This window comes from Erpetoichthys calabaricus, chromosome 4, assembly GCF_900747795.2.
Source record: "Erpetoichthys calabaricus chromosome 4, fErpCal1.3, whole genome shotgun sequence".
Lineage (NCBI taxonomy): Eukaryota > Metazoa > Chordata > Cladistia > Polypteriformes > Polypteridae > Erpetoichthys > Erpetoichthys calabaricus.
Window position 1 is genome coordinate 243,989,731 of NC_041397.2, and position 21,026 is coordinate 244,010,756.

Consider the following 21,026-nt stretch of genomic DNA (forward strand, 5'->3'; position numbering starts at 1 on the left):
CCAAAAATTGTACTCAAGTAAGAGTAGTGTTACTTCAAAATAATATTACTCAAGTAGAAGTAAAAAGTAGTCATCCAAAAAATTACTCAAGAGTAAAAAAGTATTTGAAGAAAAGACTACTCAAGTACTGAGTAACTGTTTGATCATAATAAATGATTTATTTTTTAGATATGTTGTAATAAGACAGTCAAAAATATAAAATAATGTACAAGTTCTGCAATTTCCAAATAATAAAATAAAAAATGAGCAAAAATAAATAACACCCTTACAAAATAAAGACGCAAAAATAACACAAAATTCCAAATCTCAGTTTTTCACAACAAAGCTTTTGAAGCCAATACCTACAGTAGGTAACATGTATGTTTGAACAGTGCAAACTACTTACAGTGATAAGATATATTGACTGTACACTGACTGTATAATACTGCATATTCACTTGCCCTCCAAATAGCACAGCTGATAGAAAATAACATTAGAACAAGGCAGCTTGTGCATGTACAAGAAGTCTCACTTTACCTTGACTGGCCAGTCGCGGATAGTTGACACAGTCACTGTATAATAGATGTAGGATGCTCTTTTTAAAAAAAAAGTTAAAAATTGAGACTGCAATTAACATGAACAAGTGTCCATATAACTGTTTTTATTTTTAAGTTCTGTAAGACGTACACTCTCAGACAGATCACTGAATAATGCACAGACAGAGAAGTTACTAGATAGATAAACTGGAAAGGCACTGTATAATAGAAGATATACAACTGTCAGGAGAAAAAAAAAACAGCTAGAGGGATGGATGGATAGCTAGATAGATACTGTAGATAGATGTGAAAGGCACTATATGACAGATGCTGCAGAAAGGCAAGCAGGCAGTGAGAGTACGTTCACATGTGAAAAGCACTAGATAAACGGATAGATAAGGAAGGCACATATATAATAGGCAGACAGAAGGCATAACAGTATTAGCTATATAGTAGTTTCGTTTTATATATAATGTATATGTATTTTACAACTCGGAGAATTATGTCAAAAAGAAATACAGTAAGTCATATATCAATCGACACACGCTGCATGCAGGCAAGTGGGCAGTGAGAGTGGAGATAGATGTGAAAGACGCTAGATAGATTGTATACAACAGGCAAAAATAGTGACCACTTGATAACAGTATTAGCTATAATCAATGAAAGCATTAAGTAATCAACAGAAATAACCGCGATCGACATTTTAAACTTAACGATTTACTTAAGAAAAAAAAGAAAAACGCCCCAGCACGTCTATGAAGGCAGACACTGCAAGCAGGCAGGCAGGCAGACCGAGTGGCGAAAAGTGCGGAACAGCGCCCCCCGAAACGGAAGTGGTAGAAAATAGATTGCATCGGTAGTGGTTTACTACTACCATAGAGAATGAATGGGAAATGGTTTAGGGAGTTTTAGCTAAAGAATACGCGGCGGCCGCCTTCCGCTGTGCATGTTTGGAATACAGCATATATAATGGAAAAAAAAGTAACGATTCGAGTGTTGCCCAATGTAGCGGAGTAAGAGTAGCATTTCTTCTTCACAAATGTACTCAAGTAAAAGTAAAAAGTATGGTGCAGTAAAACTCCTCTTAGAAGTACAATTTTTTAAAAAAAGTTACTCAAGTAACTGGAGTAAATGTAACTCGTTACTACCCACCTCTGCCTACCACACTCTTCACCACTGTCACACTTCCCTCATACATATCCTGTACCACTATTACATACTTCTCTGCCACTCCCGACTTCCACGTACAATACCACAACTCCTCTCGAGGCACCCTGTCATACACTTTCTCCAGGGCCACAAAGACACAATGCAACTCTTAAAAATCGGTACCACTCCTCTCACTTTTCAAGATTTCATTAAACAATCTGGTTAAAAACTCCACTGCCATCTCTCCTAAACACTTCCATTCTTCCACAGGTATATCATCTGGGCCTTTCCATTCTTCATCCTCTTTATAGCTGTCCTTCCTTCTTCCCTGCTAATCCGTTGCTCTTCCTGATTCACTATCTCCACATCATCCAACCTTCTCTCTCTCTCTCATTCTCTTCATTCATCAGCCTCTCAAAGTATTCTTTCCATCTGCTCAACACACCCTTCTCGGTTGTGAGTACGTTTCCATCTTTATCCTTAATCACCCTAACCCGTTGCACATCTTTCCCAGCTCGGTCCCTTTGTCTTCCCAATCGATACAGGTTCTCTTCTCCCTCCTTATTGTCCAACCTCTCATACAACTCATCACACGCCTTTTCTGTTGCCTTCACCAACTCTCTCTTCACCTTAGGCCTTATCTCCTTGTATTCTTGTCTACTTTCTGCATCACTGACTATCCCACTTCTTCTTCACCATCCTCTTCCTCCGTATACTTTCCTGTACTTCCTCATGTAGCTAAATATTTAACAGCAAGCTTTAAATAATATTTAGGTGACAGTTGATAGGGATATATTTAATTTTTTAAAACTGAAATAGAGTGGAATGAAGTAATCTTTCAATTGAGTTTGTTGACAGTGTTTTCGACTGTGGTTTTTTGAAACTTAATTAACCATACAGTATTCAAAAGTATTGGGGCCACACACCTTTTTTTTTTTTTTTTTTTGAGAGATATTGGCTGAAAATTGTTATTCCTTCTTTATCCAATCTGTGAGACATAATTTATATTAAAGGGCTGTTAGATATAAATCTATCAAATTTTCTTTGTTAATGATACCAAAATTATTTAATTGTTTTTTGTTTTGTAAAATACTTTATTTTTGTTTCATTTGTGAAATATGACTGGTCAAGTAACAGCTAGAATAAAGTTGTATGAGTGTATATCTATAAAAAGAAAAACTAGATAAAAGTTTACAGTAATCCCTCCTCTATCGCAGAGGTTGCGTTCCAGACCCCCCCGCGAAAGGTGAAAATCCGTGAAGTAGAAACCATATGTTTATATGGTTATTTTTATATTGTCATGCTTGGGTCATAGATTTGCACAGAAACACAGGAACTTTATTCAAACACTACAAACAAACATTTGTCTCTTTTTCATAAGTTTAAACTGTGCTCCATGACAAGACAGAGATGACAGTTCCGTCTCACAATTAAAAGAATGCAAACCTATCTTCCTCTTCAAAGGAGTGCGCGTCAGGAGCAGAGAATGTCAGAGAGAGAGAGAGAAAAAAGCAAACAAAAATCAATAGGGCTGTTTGGCTTTTAAGTATGCAAAGCACCGCCAGACAAAGCAGCTGCAAGGATGTACAATGTAAAGGTAGTCTTTCAGCATTTTTTAGAGAAGCGTCCGTATCCACTAGGCTAGTGTGCGAACAGCCCCTCTGCTCACACCCCCTCCGTCAGGAGCAGAGAATGTCAGAGAGAGAGAGAGACAGAGACAGAGAAAAACAATCAAAAATCAATACGTGCCCTTCGAGCTTTTAAGTATGCGAAGCACTCTGCGGGAAGCATGTCGCTTGATAAAGCAGCTGCACAGAAGGGAGCAACGTAAAGAAAATCTTTCAGCATTTTTAGACGAGCGTCGGTATCGTCTAGGGGTGCGAACAGCCCCCCTGCTCACACCCCCTTCGTCAGGAGCAGAGAATGTCAGAGCAAGAGAGAGAGAAAAGCAAACAATCAAAAATCAATATATGCTTTTTGATCTTTTAAGTATGCGAAGCACAGTGCGGTAAGCATATCGCTTGACAAAGCAGCCATATGTAAGCCCAGCAAGGAAGAGAGCAATGTGAAGGTAATCTTTCAGCGTTTTTTGAGGAGTGGCCGTATCATCTAGGGGTGTGAGCAGCCCGTGTGCTCACAATATATTTGAGGAGTTTTATTTAATACGTAATACGCGCTCTGGTTGGGTAGCTTCTCAGCCATCTGCCAATAGCGTCCCTTGTATGAAATCAACTGGGCAAACCAACTGAGGAAGCATGTACCAGAAATTAAAAGTCCCATTATCCACAGAAATCCGCGAACCAGCAAAAAATCTGCGATATATATTTAAATATGCTTACATATAAAATCCGCGATAGAGTAAAGCCGCGAAAGTCGAAGCGCGATATAGCGAGGGATTACTGTATTCTTTAGTGTAAAGTAAAATTGAGCTCAGTAGCTGAAAAGTTTTGTTTCAAGCCGGGCATACCACATATTTGGAAGGATCAACAGCTTAAACTTTATATTGCTATATGTTTTTTTTATATAGAGTTAACATTCACTCATTTTGGCATATCTCATGCAGTTTAATTGAGCATAGAGGTAATAATTTATGTCTGTGTCCTAAATGGTTTAACCTGTATCTACTAATAATAGTTGTTTTTAAACAATTATTAAATTCAGGTCAAACACTGCCAAATCAGAAAACCTATGATTGTATTATAAACTGACCAACAACCACTTCAAGTAAATCTAGTACAATAAATACAGACTTTCAGATTCAGAGCACTTTGTTTTCATTTGGATTTAACCACCATTATCATACCAATGAGAAGTTAGCCTTATTCTAAACTAATTTCATGAAAATATTCATGGGTTCATAGTAAAAGTACTTTATGTAAGTACCAAACCCCAAGACACAATTGTACCACAACAGTACCAGCACAACTACAGTGCTTTTAATTTAACACAATACCTTCATACAGGCATCTTTTGTTCACAATACAGCACAACACTTTCTCTTCTTTTTCTCCACCTCCACTCTCTCTTTCACACCTGACTCCAACTCTTCTCTCAAGTGAAGGGCTGTCTTCCAACTCCGGACCCAGGAGTATTTCCAGTGATTAATCTGTTGCCCGTGCCACTTATGGGTCAGGCAGGACCAGCATGGTCCTTGTAACCTCAGTATTCAAGAGCTCCTCCTGCTGGCCCTGAAAATACCAGACAGAGCAAGCCCGTGGGAATGCAGCTTCCACGCTGCCCTACAGACTTCAATACTGGGGTTTTGCCAGACGGGATGCTGCAACCCAGTATACAGAGGTGCAGTCTGCCTGTAACAGGCAATTGGCCATCTCTACTCACCTTCCAGGTACCCAAATTCATCCCAGGTGCCACTCAGTGGTTGTTACTATGCCATTCCCAATGTACACTCTGTGACATCCTTCGGCCTCCACATCCTGGCATGGAAAAGATATATTGCTCCCTTCTAGGCTTTCATTATCAGGGCCTCCTGGCCAGGGTAAGACTTGATTGAGTGTTTATAGCACAATTTAATAAGGATCCAATTCTTAAGAATCACAATAATCCAGACCTCATAAAGAGGTACATTTGTGTCATATTATGAAGACTTAAATTATAGTCCTGTATGAACCACATGGTGTCAGTAGCATTTGATCTACGTTAGAACATCTGGTATACTGTATACTTGACTAGGTTTCCTTTTAATGTGTACCTTAATGGGCATGTTTGTAATAACTATGGTTCATCTTTATAGCTTATCATATCATTTATGTGGTCATAAAAATTAAACTCCATTTAAAATCTTACTTTTTGCAAAATAAATAAGCTTTGTATGGGCCTTATAAATATTTGTTTTATCTTTGGAGCAGGGATGAGGCCTTTTGTAATAGTCAGTTATTTTGTTGTATAAACATTACATACCAAACTAGCTAACATCAGTAAATATGTTCCTTCTGCTTTGCTTCATATATATGATGCATTTCTGTTTTAATATAAGGGGTACAGGACATAACCACTATGATATTTGACATAACCATTTACTATAACTCTATTTGAAATAATTTAACACATAAGCGATGTGTTACATATGTGTCAGAAATGCAAGTAAAAATTTTGTTGTACTCTGTACATGTGACAGTAGCTCCATATAACTAATAAACTATGAAAAGGTTAAAAAAAATAATAAATATCAGTTTACCTTCAACAATGTATGTTTATTGGAGTAAACATTTGGTGTATTTGTTTTTGATTATAATATATGAGTAAATGAAAAAAAAATTGTATCTTTTGAAATTTTTAATATACTCCAATAATATAATATATACTGTAAAGTGGACAATGTCATAGGCCTTGGTAGTGTGTTGTACATGTAGGAAAGCCTCCTTTGATTTGTACTCTACAAATTGTACTATAAAATCTGATATTATAATTTATAATACTATCTAATATTATCTAATCTACTATTAGTCTTTTAATCCCTTTTGCACACTGTCTGTCTGAATATTTGGAGAGTGACAAGTCCAGTATGACTCTCATAGTCCTTATCATAGGGCATATATTCAACATTCAGACCCCCAGTGCCTATTCAAATTTAACATTTTTTAAATCTTTTATTCCAAAAATTACATTTACATTTATTTTCATCTGAAATATCTACCTGAGTCTGAATTTCTTCAAATGCATTTGTCATAATTCTGTTGAGTCATTATAGTGTCATCTGCAAAGTTAATGCTCAAGAATTACATTTTTTAGTAAACGATAATTTATATATATATATATATATATATATATATATATATATATATATATATATATATATATATATATATAGGGTGGCGCAGTGGGTAGCGCTGCTGCCTCGCAGTTGGGAGACCTGGGGACCTGGGTTCGCTTCCCAGGTCCTCCCTGCGTGGAGTTTGCATGTTCTCCCCGTGTCTGTGTGGGTTTCCTCCAGGCGCTCCGGTTTCCTCCCACAGTCCAAAGACATGTAGGTTAGATGGATTGGCGATTCTTAATTGGCCCTAGTGTGTGCTTGGTGTGTGGGTGTGTTTGTGTGTGTCCTGTGGTGGGCTGGCACCCTGCTCGGGATTGGTTCCTGCTTTGTGCCCTGTGTTGGCTGGGATTGGCTCCAGCAGACCCCCGTGACCCTGTGTTCGGATTCAGTGGGTTGGAAAATGGATGGATATATATATATATATATATATATTATAAAATATACAGTCATATGAAAAAGTTTGGGAACCCCTCTTAATTCTTTGGATTTTTGTTTATCATTGGCTGAGCTTCCAAATTAGCAACTTCCTTTTAATCTATGACATGCCTTATGGAAACAGTAGCATTTCAGCAGTGACATTAAATTTATTGGATTAACAGAAAATATGCAATATGCATCATAACAAAATTAGACAGGTGTATAAATTTGGGCACCCCAACAGAGATATTACATTAATACTTAATTGAGCCTCCTTTTGCAAATATAACAGCCTCTAGACGCCTCCTATAGCCTTTGATGAGTGTCTGGATTCTGGATAGAGATATTTTTGACCATTCTTCCGTGCAAAATCTCTCCAGTTCAGTTAAATTTGATGGTTGCCGAGCGTAGACAGCCGGCTTCAAATCATCCCATAGATTTTCGATAATATTCAAGTCAGGGGACTGTGACGGCCATTCCAGAACATTGTACTTCTCCCTCTGCATGAATGCCTTCATAGATTTCAAACTGTGTTTTGGGTCATTGTCTTGTTGGAATATCCAACCCCTGTGTAACTTCACCTTTATGACTGATGGTTGAACATTATCCTGAAGAATTTGTTGATATTGGGTTGAATTCATCTGACCCTCGACTTTAACAAGGGCCCCAGTCCCTGAACTAGCCACAGCATGATGGAACCTCCACCAAATTTGACAGTAGGTAGCAATTGTTTTTCTTGGAATGCGGTGTTGTTCTTCCACCATGCAAAGTGCTTTTTGTTATGACCAAATAACTCAATTTTTGTCTCATCAGTCCAAAGCACTTTGTTCCAAAATTTATCTGGGTTGTCTAAATGAGCATTTGCATACATCAAGCGACTCTGTTTGTGGTGTGAGTGCAGAAAGGGCTTCTTTCTCATCACCATGCCATACAGATGTTCTTTGTGCAAATTGCGCTGAATTGTAGAACAATTTACAGATACACCATCTGCAGCAAGATGTTTTTGCAGGTCTTTGGAGGTGATCTGTTGGTTGTCTGTAACCATTCTCACAATCCTGCGCATATGCTGCTCCTGTATTTTTCTTGGCCTGCCAGACCTGCTGGGTTTAACAGCAACTGTGCCTGTGGCTTTCCATTTCCTGATTACATTCCTTACAGTTGAAACTGACAGTTTAAACCTCTGAGGTAGCTTTTTGTAGCCTTCCCCTAAACCATGATACTGAACAATCTTTGTTTTCAGATCTTTTGAGAGTTGCTTTGAGGATCCCATGCTGTCACTCATCAGAGGAGAGTCAAAGGGAAGCACAACTTGCAATTGACCACCTTAAATACCTTTTCTCATGATTGGACAAACCTGTTTATGAAGTTCAAGGCTTAATGAACTAATCCAACCAATTTGGTGTTGCAAGTAATCAGTATTGAGCAGTTACATGCATTCAAATCGGCAAAATTACAAGGGGACCCAAATTTTTGCACAGCCAGTTTTTCACATTTGATTTAATTTCATACAACTAAATACTGCTTTACTAAAAATCTTTGTTCGGAAAACACCCCAGTACTCGGATGTTCCTAGGAAATGAAAGACATACCACTGTTACCTTTTTTGTTGAAAGTAGAGTAAATTATTATGCAGGCTGAGAGGGGTTCCCAAACTTTTTCATATGACTATATAATAAATATATATATAAGTAGTAGCCCCAGTACTGATCTCTAAGAGACATCATATTTAACATTGTCTATTTCAGAACAAATTCCTCTCACCATTACTCTTTGTCTTGTGTAATTGAGCCAGTATTCTAGCCACCTAAACAGTATACCTAGAACTCTGCCCTCTTTTAGTTTGATCAATAGCATTTCATGCAGGACCTTATCAAAGCACTAAAGTTAGGGGGCCTGATCTTGCTTAAATTGTTTCTTTTTACTTTTCCTTTGCTGAAAGTTTATGCTTTGTTATTGAATATTTGTTTTTGTGAGTCCTAAATCTTTTCTTGCCAAACCTCAATAAAAAATTAGTCAGAAATAATTTTGAAAAATAAAATTTAATAATTATGTATTTAACCCTCTGATGAAATGCTTTTTTTACTTCCTCATGAAAGTCTTGCAAATTAATGAAACATGATTTTACTTTCCAAATCCTTGCTGACTGTTCACTAATACAGATTTACTTGACACGTGTTTCTTTTCTATTGTTGTAATATATACAGATGATTTTTGAAGAATTATGCATAAAGGGTATATATTTATAATCACTAATTCTTTAAGCACCTGAGGATAAATATCGATTCCCAGTGTTTTATTTAATTTCAGACTTTTCAATCCTAGTAGCATTTCACTTCCTCTCTCTGCTGTCTCCAGATCATTTTCACCTCCTTAATAGTTCTTTAGGTACTATGAGGTGTGACAGGGGTGCTGTCGTTCCCTTGAACCCTCGGACACCACGTCAGACACCAGGTAAAAGTCCAAAGATGAATATTTACTGTATTATAATAATAAAGTGCACAAAGCACCCTCCTCTCCACAATACTTATATAAATCAATAACAATAACCAATAATCAATCCTCCACTCTCCCAGACGCGTTGCCACCCTTCCACCCAGCTCAGCTCAACTCTGGGATCTCCCACAGTCGTTTATATAGTCCGTGACCCGTAAGTGCTCCTGAACCCCTGTCCATGTGACTTCTTAGCACTTCTGGGTCAGATCCAAAAGTCTTCTTTTCATCCTGGAAGTACGTCGGTCTTTTTGTTCATGTGATTATGACGCACTTCCATGTTGTATGAGAAAGTCTCCCTGCTCCTCCCTGCAGCGCCTTCTAGGGGCCCCTGTTGTATCCAGCAGGGTTGTGGATGAAAACTGCAATGTCCATAATTCCCTGCTGACATTTGGGGCACCTCCATGCTGCAGGGATGGCTCCATCTGGCGGCCTGGGGGTATTGGCCGGGATGAAAGGCCGGCCATATCCCACAGAGGTTATCAACTTCTATACACATTTACACTTTTACTACTAAAATATTGAAACAGGTGCCAGCTTCTTTCATGCAACCATTTTTGCAAATACATACATACATAAATACAAGTGTAAGCTTGAATATATATACTTTTGCTGCTGCTCAAAATGTTTAAATTTACTAAAATAAAGCTGTGAGTGACGATAATGTTCTGCAGCGATTTCTCTTAGAAATTAGCTGTCATAATTTATTTGTTCACTAATGCCACTCTTTGATTTTCCCACGTCAAAAAACAATGCTGCTTTTAAGGTATAATGTCTGAAAAATTTTGTGTTCTTTCATAGTTTGGGTTTCTCTTTATGTTATAGCAGGTTAAATCCACATTCTGGTCATTTTTTCATGTCACATAATATAACTTCTATGATATATATCTGTATACTTTTTCAATATATGACAATGATCATTTGAGACAGTGTTGTGTGTGTATATATAATATAATATACAGAGAAAGTGTTTTTTTGTTTCCTTTCTTTTAATTTATAGTTGACCTCAAAAAAAAATGACAGAAACATCTCACAGTAGAAAACATTTAAGAGCATGATTTATTTGTGTGTGTGCTTAACTATCCAGTAGAAGTTTTCTTTTCTTTTTTGATTATATGCACTAAAACAGATTGGCATCCAAGCAATACAGTTCTGTATAATGTTTGTAAAACATGTCTGTAATTGAATATGGAATGTTAACAATAAAAAAGAAAATATGTGGATGGGGTGGTACAGGATAGTAAAATAAGTGAAGTTAACAAAGATTAATTTAGTGAGTTGCAAAACATCCAATGCTTTATGCACTTGAGGATTTATAAACAGCCTACCACATTAATTTGATGCTGTTCCAGTTGGCTATAGATGAAACTATGCAATAAGAGCTTGAAATATATTCAGTAGAAAACCATCAATATCTTGATAATCTTGTCAACCACTACCTCTTTTCCAAATGAAATAACTCAAATTCCCCTTGCCACATCAAGCAAGACTTTTCATATACTCTAAATTAAAAAAGTACATCGTTTTCATCATTTTCATTCTGTTTTTCCAGGAGAAGTCATTGTGTACCAGTGACCAGCTGTATTTCACAGCTCTAATCTGTACTATTTTTGCTATTTGCTTTGTGAGAATTCAGATCCTAGGGAGGGCTTAGGTGAAATATCTCATACTTTTTTACTAATTCACAAAACCCTTTCCATTTTCCAAAACCACATATTCCAGTTGTAGGGTACGGAGGGTGCAACTGTCTGTTCTGGCAGCATCAAATAGACAAGTCCTGAACAGGGCACCATTTTATAACATTATGCATTCATACACTCTCCCACACTCCCTTATACTGGACCATTTTAAATGTATAAATCAGAATAGCATGCATAACCTTGAATTGAGCCTACTTCAACAGATTGAGTAAAGTGCAGTATAAAGGGAAATTTTACCTACTAAAGATGTTAAGGTCAAAGGCACATCATATCAAAAGATTTTAACTAAATTGATTTCTTTGTAGAAAAATGATTAAATTCTTGGATTTACAAAAAAAAAAAACATTCTGCCTATTGTGAAAATATAAAATGAAAAGTGTGTGTTTCTTGCTGTTTTACTTCCAGACTACAGCAAGCATCTGTCAGCCCTTTATGGGCTACCTAAAGTGGTGTGGAATTGGTGTCTGTCTAAGAAGACCATTTTCAACTTCTACCTTTCCTGATTTTTTTTTTTCCCTCACAGCAGTCTGACTGCCCTTAATTGTTAACTGAGAGCCACCATCCTCTGCCTTCAAAAATTAGTTTAGCTAGCTCTGGCAGTGGGTGAATCTTTAAAGCTATGTGTTCAGGTGGTCTCCATAGCTTTGAGTTCGGGTATTTTTTTAAAGTCTTAGGTATCCTGCCTTTTTAGCAGTCTTTTTCTTTTCAGTAAGCTGTATGGCTAACCCTAACCCTGATTAGATGTTGTACACTCTTATCAAAGAATTGGGATTCAGTGTATTGATATGAGTACCACCTTTTGGTGAAAGACCTGCCTTGCCAGATACTGTAGAAACCCTTTTACCGCCCTGAGACGCACAAACAGACTGCACCACTCTTGTACCATACTTGGCCTTTTAGTGTAAAGAGAGGGAAAATAGCACTATTTCAAAAGATTCAGAGACTGTGTTATACTTTCTTTTTGTCTCAAAACAGAAAATCATAAACTACTCTTATAACTTGGCTGGGCAATTTAGGAGCCCCTGCTTTGTTCACCGCTTAATCTTTCCTGAACTTAGCATGAGACATTCTTCAGTGACCAAATTCATCTTTGGCAGTTGGTTTCATGATAGTTTTATTCCATCAGATTAAATCCATACAAAGAAAAGGAAAGTAACAGCAAAGGCAGTGCTGTTATTTGATAACAATTTAGCACATTCCTCAGTAGTAGTATCGAATTAACAGGTAAAAATCTGTTAATTTAACATTATCTTAGCTGAATGTCTTGACCAGATCTCAGTGCCTTGGATTGCACCTGAACTTATTTATCCAGTGTTGAATTACCAGTTTTCTCATCAGTAAACCTGCTTGAAATGAGTGTCAAATGTCTGAACAGCTTAAATACATTTTAATATATATGAAATTTGGGATATCTCTGAATTGTAATTTCCTTTCCATAGACTGTCCATTTTTCTTTTAGTTTATTTTCTGTTGAGATTTCATATATTTATGTGACTATAATTTTGGCTATCTGGTATGTTGTCACATTGTGTGGTATGCTCTTCGGTGGAAAAAATTTAGGGTTCTGTTGTTTCATAGCCTACAAAAGTGAAGGAAACTACTTTTGTATGTTTTGTTGTAGGCCTCTTTTAGCCTTTTCCTTTTGGACATTACCTTAAGGAAACACCAACATTCAATGTTATCCTCCCATTCAACTGATTTGCAGCATTTCATTTCCATGCCAGCTGTATCCTGACCAAATTACTCTTAATAATGTCTTGATGTATAAAAACTGTAGTAGTGAAAGAAGGTGTGAATACTTTTTCACATAACTGTATTGGCATAATAGCTGGAGACTATGCTCTCAGTTGTAATAAAACCTTCATGAGGCACCAGTCAATTACAGGGCATGCTCATTCTGTGTCATTTTAATTAATATTCCCAATCAGTTTTAATACGCGTACCTTTGGGATATTGAAGGAATCTGCATAATGACACAGGAGAATTTGAAATCTCTTTATAGACTGTGGTCAGATTTCCGGAATGTGTGAGACAGCAAATGTAATTGCTTCACCCATAAAATCAGTTACCTACATCCATGTACCTCTGCATTCATTACATAAAGTGAGATGACTATCGTTATTAAATTGGATTTAAGAAATACAGTGGACCCTTGACTTACGAACTCAATTCGTTCGCGATGGCTGGTTGTAACTCAAGTTGGTTGTAAGTCAAGACTATTTTTCCCATAAGAAATAATGGAAATACCCATAATGCGTTCCAAACCTCCCACAGCAACACTTACTTAACCTTTTCATAATAAAAAAGGGTTGTATAATGTGCATAATTTACCAAAACACCAATAATTTTTCTAATGTACTAACCAAAAGTTATAAAAAGTGCCTAGCCTACCAGAAACAACAATTTCATACTGTACTCACCATTTAATTTGACATCTTTGGGCTGCAGGAAGGGAGGAGGAGGAGAATAAAATGGAAGGTGGTTATTGTTTGGAAGGAGCCTCCTTATACAAATCTTTTCTTTGTAAAATTGTCGAGATGGTGGATTTCGACATGCTGTACATATTAGCGAGATTGGTCACACGAACACCACTCTCATATTTCCGCACAATTTCCTTGTTCGTTTTGATTGTGATCGCTGTCTTTACCTTCGTTACCTTCTCTTCCTTCCTTAGCAATTATCGAAAAAAATTATAAAAATCACTGCACTGACTGAAATTGCGTCCACAAACACATGTATCTGGGCTCCGACTGACGCTTACAAACGCTCTCGGCTGTTTGTTTACAATCGCGCAAGCGGATACATGTGACCGCATTCAGGTCGTAATGCAAGATGTTGGTCGTAAATCAAAACAAAAATTTTGGTCGTAAATCAAGTTGTTCACATGTCAGGCCGGTCATATATCAAGGGTCGACTGTACCTGTAATTATAAATATATTAGAAATGAAGATACATAAAAAAAATTATTTCAACACAAGTACAAGTCACTATGAATATATTATGACAGATGTACTCCTTGTTTAAGTCTTTTGTAAAACTATATTTTAAGGCTACCTAAGCATCAGAACTATGGTATACAAAGGTGACATTATTTTCAATAATTGTAAAGATTATATGTAGCATGTTCTGAGAGGGGCGGCACGTTGGCGCAGTGGGTAGCGCTGCTACCTCGCAGTTGGGAGACCTGGGGACCTGGGTTCGCTTCCCGGGTCCTCCCTGCGTGGAGTTTGCATGTTCTCCCCATGTCTGTGTGAGTTTCCTCCAGGCGCTCCGGTTTCCTCCCACAGTCCAAAGACATGCAGGTTAGGTGGATTGGCGATTCTAAATTGGCCCTAGTGTGTGCTTGGTGTGTGGGTGTGTTTGTGTGTGTCCTGCGGTGGGTTGGCACCCTGCCCAGGATTGGTTCCTGCCTTGTTCCCTGTGTTGGCTGGGATTGGCTCCAGCAGACCCCCGTGACCCTGTGTTCGGATTCAGCGGGCTGGAAAATGGATGGATGGATATCCTGAGAGGTTTTCATTCATCTAATAATTAATAGTTCATTTTTTCCAAGTCTGAGAAAATTACATTTAGTAAAATGTCTGGAAAAAATGGAGCATTATTATATTTAGAAATGTAGGCCTTTTTATTTAGAGAAATTGCAAAAACAAATCAAAGTGTCAGTGAGTAAGTACAGTGTCCTGCACAGTCCAAATGAAACTGGAAACTAGAAGAAACTCTGATAGACCCAAAGTCATAACCCAATCAGAAGACAAGATAATGGGGTTCACCAGCTTGCATGATAGGTGCCTCACAGTACAAAAGTTTCAAGCACGGCTTGACATTGGTTGAAAAAAAGAAAATCTCTGTTTTTACTGTGAAGAGGAGACTTTGTGCTGCAGGTTTGACATGGTGAATGGCAGTATGACAGCCATTCCTTAAAGGACAAAATAAGGCCTTGAAATACCGGCTGTGGACTACTGCAGACTGAAGAAAGGTCTTATGGACCAATGAATAAAAGTTTGAAATCTTTGGTTTGTCACGCAGGGTGTTTATACGTTATCAAGTAGGTGAAAGAATGGTTTCTCAGTGTGTGACACCAACTGTCAAACATGGAGGAAGAAGTGTGATGGTCTGGGATTCTTTTGGTGTCTTGCAGAGAGTGACTGGCGTTCTGAATCAAAAGGGTTACCACAGTTTGGCTGTTATATCAGCAAAAGGTGGCTACTTTGATGAATAAAAAATTTGAATGCAATTTTGTACACACAATTATTCCTTGACTTATTTTTTTTTATTTTCCATTGTTTATTTGTTCTATGCCAGTGTAATATTGTCCAAGTAGTACTTCAGATGGTGTAGCAACACAGTCTGTTCCAGCTCTGCTTTAAGACGGAAAGTTTTTAAGTAAACAACAGAAGTTGAGACCCCTGTGGAAATTGTTTGCTTCAACTTGCAAGGATTCATTTTCATTAATTGCTGCAGAACATCTGCAGGTTATAACTTATTATTTGTTCCCGTAAGAAGGCCCATTTGTAATATTCTGATATTTCCTTTTTTCAGTTATTGCTAACCTAAACTTTAAAATTAATACTCTGGCAATTTACTGCTTACCCTTTCACCGTTTATGGTCATTCATTACATTTCAAATGATTAAATTTGAAGAAAAACCTGAGGTATTCTAAAACTTTTGACCAATAGTGTATTCCTGAATCTTTCATTAACTATTTGCCAAAGTAATATTTGCATCTGATCATTTATACAAAGTTTTTACTTGCTGATTCATTTATTTTTGGTATCTATTGATTCTTTTTTTTTTCTTCAAAGATGGTGAAGGCTATCCAAGTACTACGCATCCATCTGTTAGAACTGGAAAAAGTTAATGACCTGTGCAAGGATTTCTGTAGTCGATATATTGCCTGTTTGAAGACTAAAATGAATAGTGAAACTTTGCTAAGTGGTGATCCTGGGAGTCCTTATTCACCTGTACAGTCACAGGTAAGCTAAATGGTGCCATTCCTCAAATGTACAACATCATATTATTTACTTCTAGACATTCATTCTATGTCTGTGTTATAAGTTAGCTCTGTGTGTTCAACTTTGTTTTACTTCAATTATTGGTGATGTTTACTTCTATGTTTGAATGGGGAGCCACACTGGAACTTTAGTTGTCTTCCACAAACACTTAACTTGAACAATTATACAATTTATCTTTTTTGTAATGTACTTCTTAGCATTTACAGTGCATCCGGAAAGTATTCACAGCGCATCACTTTTTCCATTTTGTTATGTTACAGCCTTATTCCAAAATGGAATAAATTCATTTTTTTCCTCAGAATTCTACACACAACACCCCATAATGACAACGTGAAAAAAGTTTACTTGAGGTTTTTGCAAATTTATTAAAAATATAATATTGAGAAAGCACATGTACATAAGTATTCACAGCCTTTGCCATGAAGCTCAAAATTGAGCTTAGGTGCATCCTGTTTCCCCTGATCATCCTTGAGATGTTTCTGCAGCTTAATTGGAGTCCACCTCTGGTAAATTCAATTGACTGGACATGATTTGGAAAGGCACACACCTGTCTATATAAGGTCTCACAGTTGACAGTTCATGTCAGAGCACAAACCAAGCATGAAGTCAAAGGAATTGTCTGTAGACCTCCGAGACAGGATTGTCTCGAGGCACATATCTGGGGAAGGTTACAGAAAAATTTCTGCTGCTTTGATTGTCCCAAGGAGCACAGTGGCCTCCATCATCTGTAAGTGGAAGAAGTTCGAAACCACCAGGACTCTTCCTAGCCGGCCATCTAAACTGAGCGATCGGGGGAGAAGGGCCTTAGTCAGGGAGGTGACCAAGAACCCGATGGTCACTCTGTCAGAGCTCCAGAGGACAACCGTCTCTGCAGCAATCCACCAATCAGGCCTGTATGGTAGAGTGGCTAGACGGAAGCCACTCCTTAGTAAAAAGCACATGGCAGCCCGCCTGGAGTTTGCCAAAAGGCACCTGAAGGACTCGCAGACCATGAGAAAGAAAATTCTCTTGTCTGATGAGACAAAGATTGAACTGTTTGGTGTGAATGCCAGGCGTCACGTTTGGAGGAAACCAGGCACCACTCATCACCAGGCCAATACCATCCCTACAGTGAAGCATGATGGTGGCAGCATCATGCTGTGGGGATGTTTTTCAGTGGCAGGGACTGGGAGACTAGTCAGGATAAAGGGAAAGATGACTGCAGCAATGTACAGAGACATCCTGGATGAAAACCTGCTCCAGAGCGCTCTTGACCTCAGACTTGGGCGACGGTCCATCATTCAGCAGGACAACGATCCTAAGCACACAGCCAAGATATCAAAGGAGTGGCTTCAGGACAACTCTGTGAATGTCCTTGAGTGGCCCAGCCGGAGCCCAGACTTGAATCCGATTGAACATCTCTGGAGAGATCTTAAAATGGCTGTGCACCGACGCTTCCCATCCAACCTGATGGAGCTTGAGAGGTGCTGCAAAGAGGAATGGGCGAAACTGGCCAAGGATAGGTGAGCCAAGCTTGTGGTATCATATTCAAAAAGACTTGAGGCTGTAATTCCTGCCAAAGGTGCATCGACAAAGTATTGAGCAAAGGCTGTGAATACTTATGTACATGTGATTTCTCAGTTTTTTTATTTTTAATAAATTTGCAAAAACCTTAAGTAAACTTTTTTCACGTTGTCATTATGGGGTGTTGTTTGTAGAATTCTGAGGAAAAAAATGAATTTAATCCATTTTGGAATAAGGCTGTAACATAACAAAAGGTGGAAAAAGTGATGCGCTGTGAATACTTTCTGGATGCATTGTATATGTGGTATGCTACAGTATGTTTTGTTTTTATTGTATTTTTGAAGTTTTATATTTTTATTTTTAATTCCACTAGAATTCTGAAGAATATATATTGCATACCTGTAGTGAGTAGGGGTGTAATCTGGGTATTAGATTTTAGTTGGCTCTCAGTTGCTTTTTTTCTGTTAATAAAAACAAAATAAGGAATTATAGTATAAGTCACTCCTCATCCCCAGACCATACAGGTAGCTTCTTTCCTGTGACTGTTACTTTGGATTTTATCTGTAATGCAGATATTATAGGTTCAGAAGTCAGCCTTGTTAAATAAATAACAGCCCCCACAAGGCAGTTTTAAACAATGTGTGGAGTTTATAGTCCTTTTTAAAATGATACAAAAATGACAAATATTACAAAATATGACTTTGTTGACCTCTTGTAGTAAAATGAACAACCCAATTATGGTTTAGGATGATTTCATAAAAGGGTTGTATTCAGTTTTTAGAGTATCTCAACACCATGAGAAATTCATATCATATTGAAAGAAAGTAAAAAAAATGTTATGGCAGGCAACTCTGTAGACCGTCAATAAATAAATGGCAGTAGAATACTACACTATGGGCCTGAAAACTGTCACTACAAGTGAACACATGCATTACGAGAGGGAAATTGCAGACTGCCTACATATTGGGCCTGTGAAATTACTTTTTAATCAGGAAGGATTAAAACAGTATGCTTGTATGATGAACTAAGTACACAGTTTGTCCTTCATTACCATTCTGTTTCACCTTGCAGTCTGGTCTATATGACTAATCATGTGGTGTTTTTTTTAATGATCATGTGATTCTTCCTCTTCCAGGCTGGCATCACCTTCAGTACAGTTCTAAGGGACACTTTAGCAATTTCCACTTCATTTGTGGCTGAAGTGACTGAAAAATTTGGCACACATTGACATCCATTTAAAAGAAATGCAGGTCTCCTCTTATATTCAACCATCATGGCACAGCCTGTTTATGCTGTTGTTGAAAAAGTATTCAGCCTATAAAATTTGTTTTCACATTTTGTTGTCTCAGATTTTGAATCTAAAATTAATTTAAGAGGATTTTGTCCATATGATCTACATGCTATGTCTACTCAGCTTAAAAATGTTAAGTTAAAAGACCCATAATGCACCATAGACTTTTAATGTGAAGCTTCAAACTGAAGAGAAGAGAACATGCTAAACAAGTCACAATCTGAATTTAGAGAAGCACAATCCTGAGGAAACATAGAAAAACAATCAAAAGCATTGAACTTTGCTCAGAGCTCAATGCAGTCCATTGTATAGAAGTGGGTGGGAAACAACTACCTCCATACTGCCCAGATCAGGCCTTCCCTCTAAATATATTGTATTTGCTTGACAACGACAGCACTTCTTAGGGAGGTCGATGCAAGAACACTTGTTGCTCCAAGTTAAAAAAGACAGTGGCTGCAATAAAGATGATGTTCATGGAAGAATAATCTCCAAGGTATTTCATCATGAAGAGCCTTTATGGGACAAAGTCAGGGAAGAAGCCTTGGTTGAAAAAGTGTTTTTCCAGCAAAGTGTTCTGGTAAATCACATAAGATACTGTGCAATGGAAAGTTAACAGGTTATGATTATGTTAAAATTGCATGAGTTTTGCTCTTAAAGGTAAGCAGTGCTGTCGGTGAGATGTAAATCAAATACTGCCTGGTAACACCATCCTGTACTGTAAAGTATAGGTAATGGTACCGTGTTATGGGAAAGCTTTCAATTTGTGTTGACATAAAATATGAATGGGGTACAGTACTGAGAAATATTACATAAAAATCTGCATACCTCTGCCAAACAATTGCAACTGGTAATTAATTTTGTGTTACATCAGGACAATAAGCCAAAGCACTCTGCTAGAGCAACATTACAGTTGCTTTAAAATAAAGAAAATAGATGTCCTTGAGTGTCCATGTTAAACCTTAATATCATTAAGAGTATGTGGCAATGCCTTTGCAGTTTATCATTGCTTCTTGGCAAACTTGACACTGCTGGAGCTGTGATATACCAAAAGATTCTTCGCTATTACATCTGCTATATCTGTTTAAACAGGGTACTGACCATTGAGAATGCATACATGAAAAATGACAAGATTTCAGTTTTTAATTTTTAATATTTTATTTTCTTTGGAGGGTCTTTGTTAATAAAATGTTGAGCTACAAATAACTTTCCCAACCTATTGCATCAAAATCTTAGATTGTGAGACTGTTAAATATGAAAAATAGATGAGCTCTGAATAATTTTTCAAGGCACTCTATATAAACAATGAGAAGACTGTTGATTTACATATTTTACATGCACTTACTTTGCTTATGAGTCTTATCTGTTTTATTATGGAAATCCATACTTGTTTTGTATCCAGAGTTGTGAGGAAAATGTTTTCTATTTAATAACATTATAATTCAAAGAATATATCACTCAGTTGAACTTTCATGAGTGTCAAGAACTTTCCATTAAAAAAGGCCCGACATATTATTGTTTAAAACAACAGGAAAGATCTTCTTTTAGCTTGCTATTAAAGTCATTAGAAAATAATTGTCAGACAGAGCAACAGTTGATCACAATAGCCAAGTACATGTGACAACACTAAACTTCATGTCAAAATAAAGATTCCTAAGCCAAATTGTTTACTCATGTGCAAAGCCTTTCATGGATTCTTCCTGTTATTCTTCACATGTTTGCAAAAAGGGCAGTTCGTTCAGAAAACAGGAGTAAGGTAGAGTGAGTATCAAAATTAAAAGTCAAAACAAGAGAATGTTAGAGTGAAATCCTAAACCAAAAATCTGAGTCAAAAAGTAGAGCTTTGTTTCAATAACCAGTAACCAAAATAATAAGTAAAGTCAGTTGCTAGGTTTGGTCCAGCCTCAGATACTAAATGGTCATTGACACAACCTTTTAACTCCTCACCAATTATTTCAATGCCGTGAAAGAAGAGGCTTCACCCCTAGCAAGTAGGACCTGCATCATGACGACTGAAACCACAAAATGGCCATGACAATAGTCAAAACAAAATGACATTCAAAAAAGTGTTAAATAAAATCAATTTGTAAACAAATGGATTTTTTCTAAACAAAGGCTCCAATCAAGAAAAATAGCCTGTAAAAATGTATTCATAACAATTCTTAAATAAATTCCACAGTAGC

The 21,026-nt window shown here is 37.3% G+C and overlaps 1 protein-coding gene across 4 annotated transcripts in view; it reads left to right on the forward strand.

Annotated features, from left to right (window-relative positions):
- The window catches only part of LOC114650714 (homeobox protein PKNOX1-like), an 84,606-nt gene that overhangs the window by 25,739 nt on the left and 37,841 nt on the right, over positions 1-21,026 (forward strand). For all 4 annotated transcript variants that reach the window (XM_051926756.1, XM_051926755.1, XM_051926757.1 and 1 more), the window contains one exon: positions 15,843-16,013. In XM_051926756.1, the coding sequence (XP_051782716.1) occupies positions 15,843-16,013 (171 nt within the window). The remainder of the gene's footprint in view (positions 1-15,842; positions 16,014-21,026) is intronic.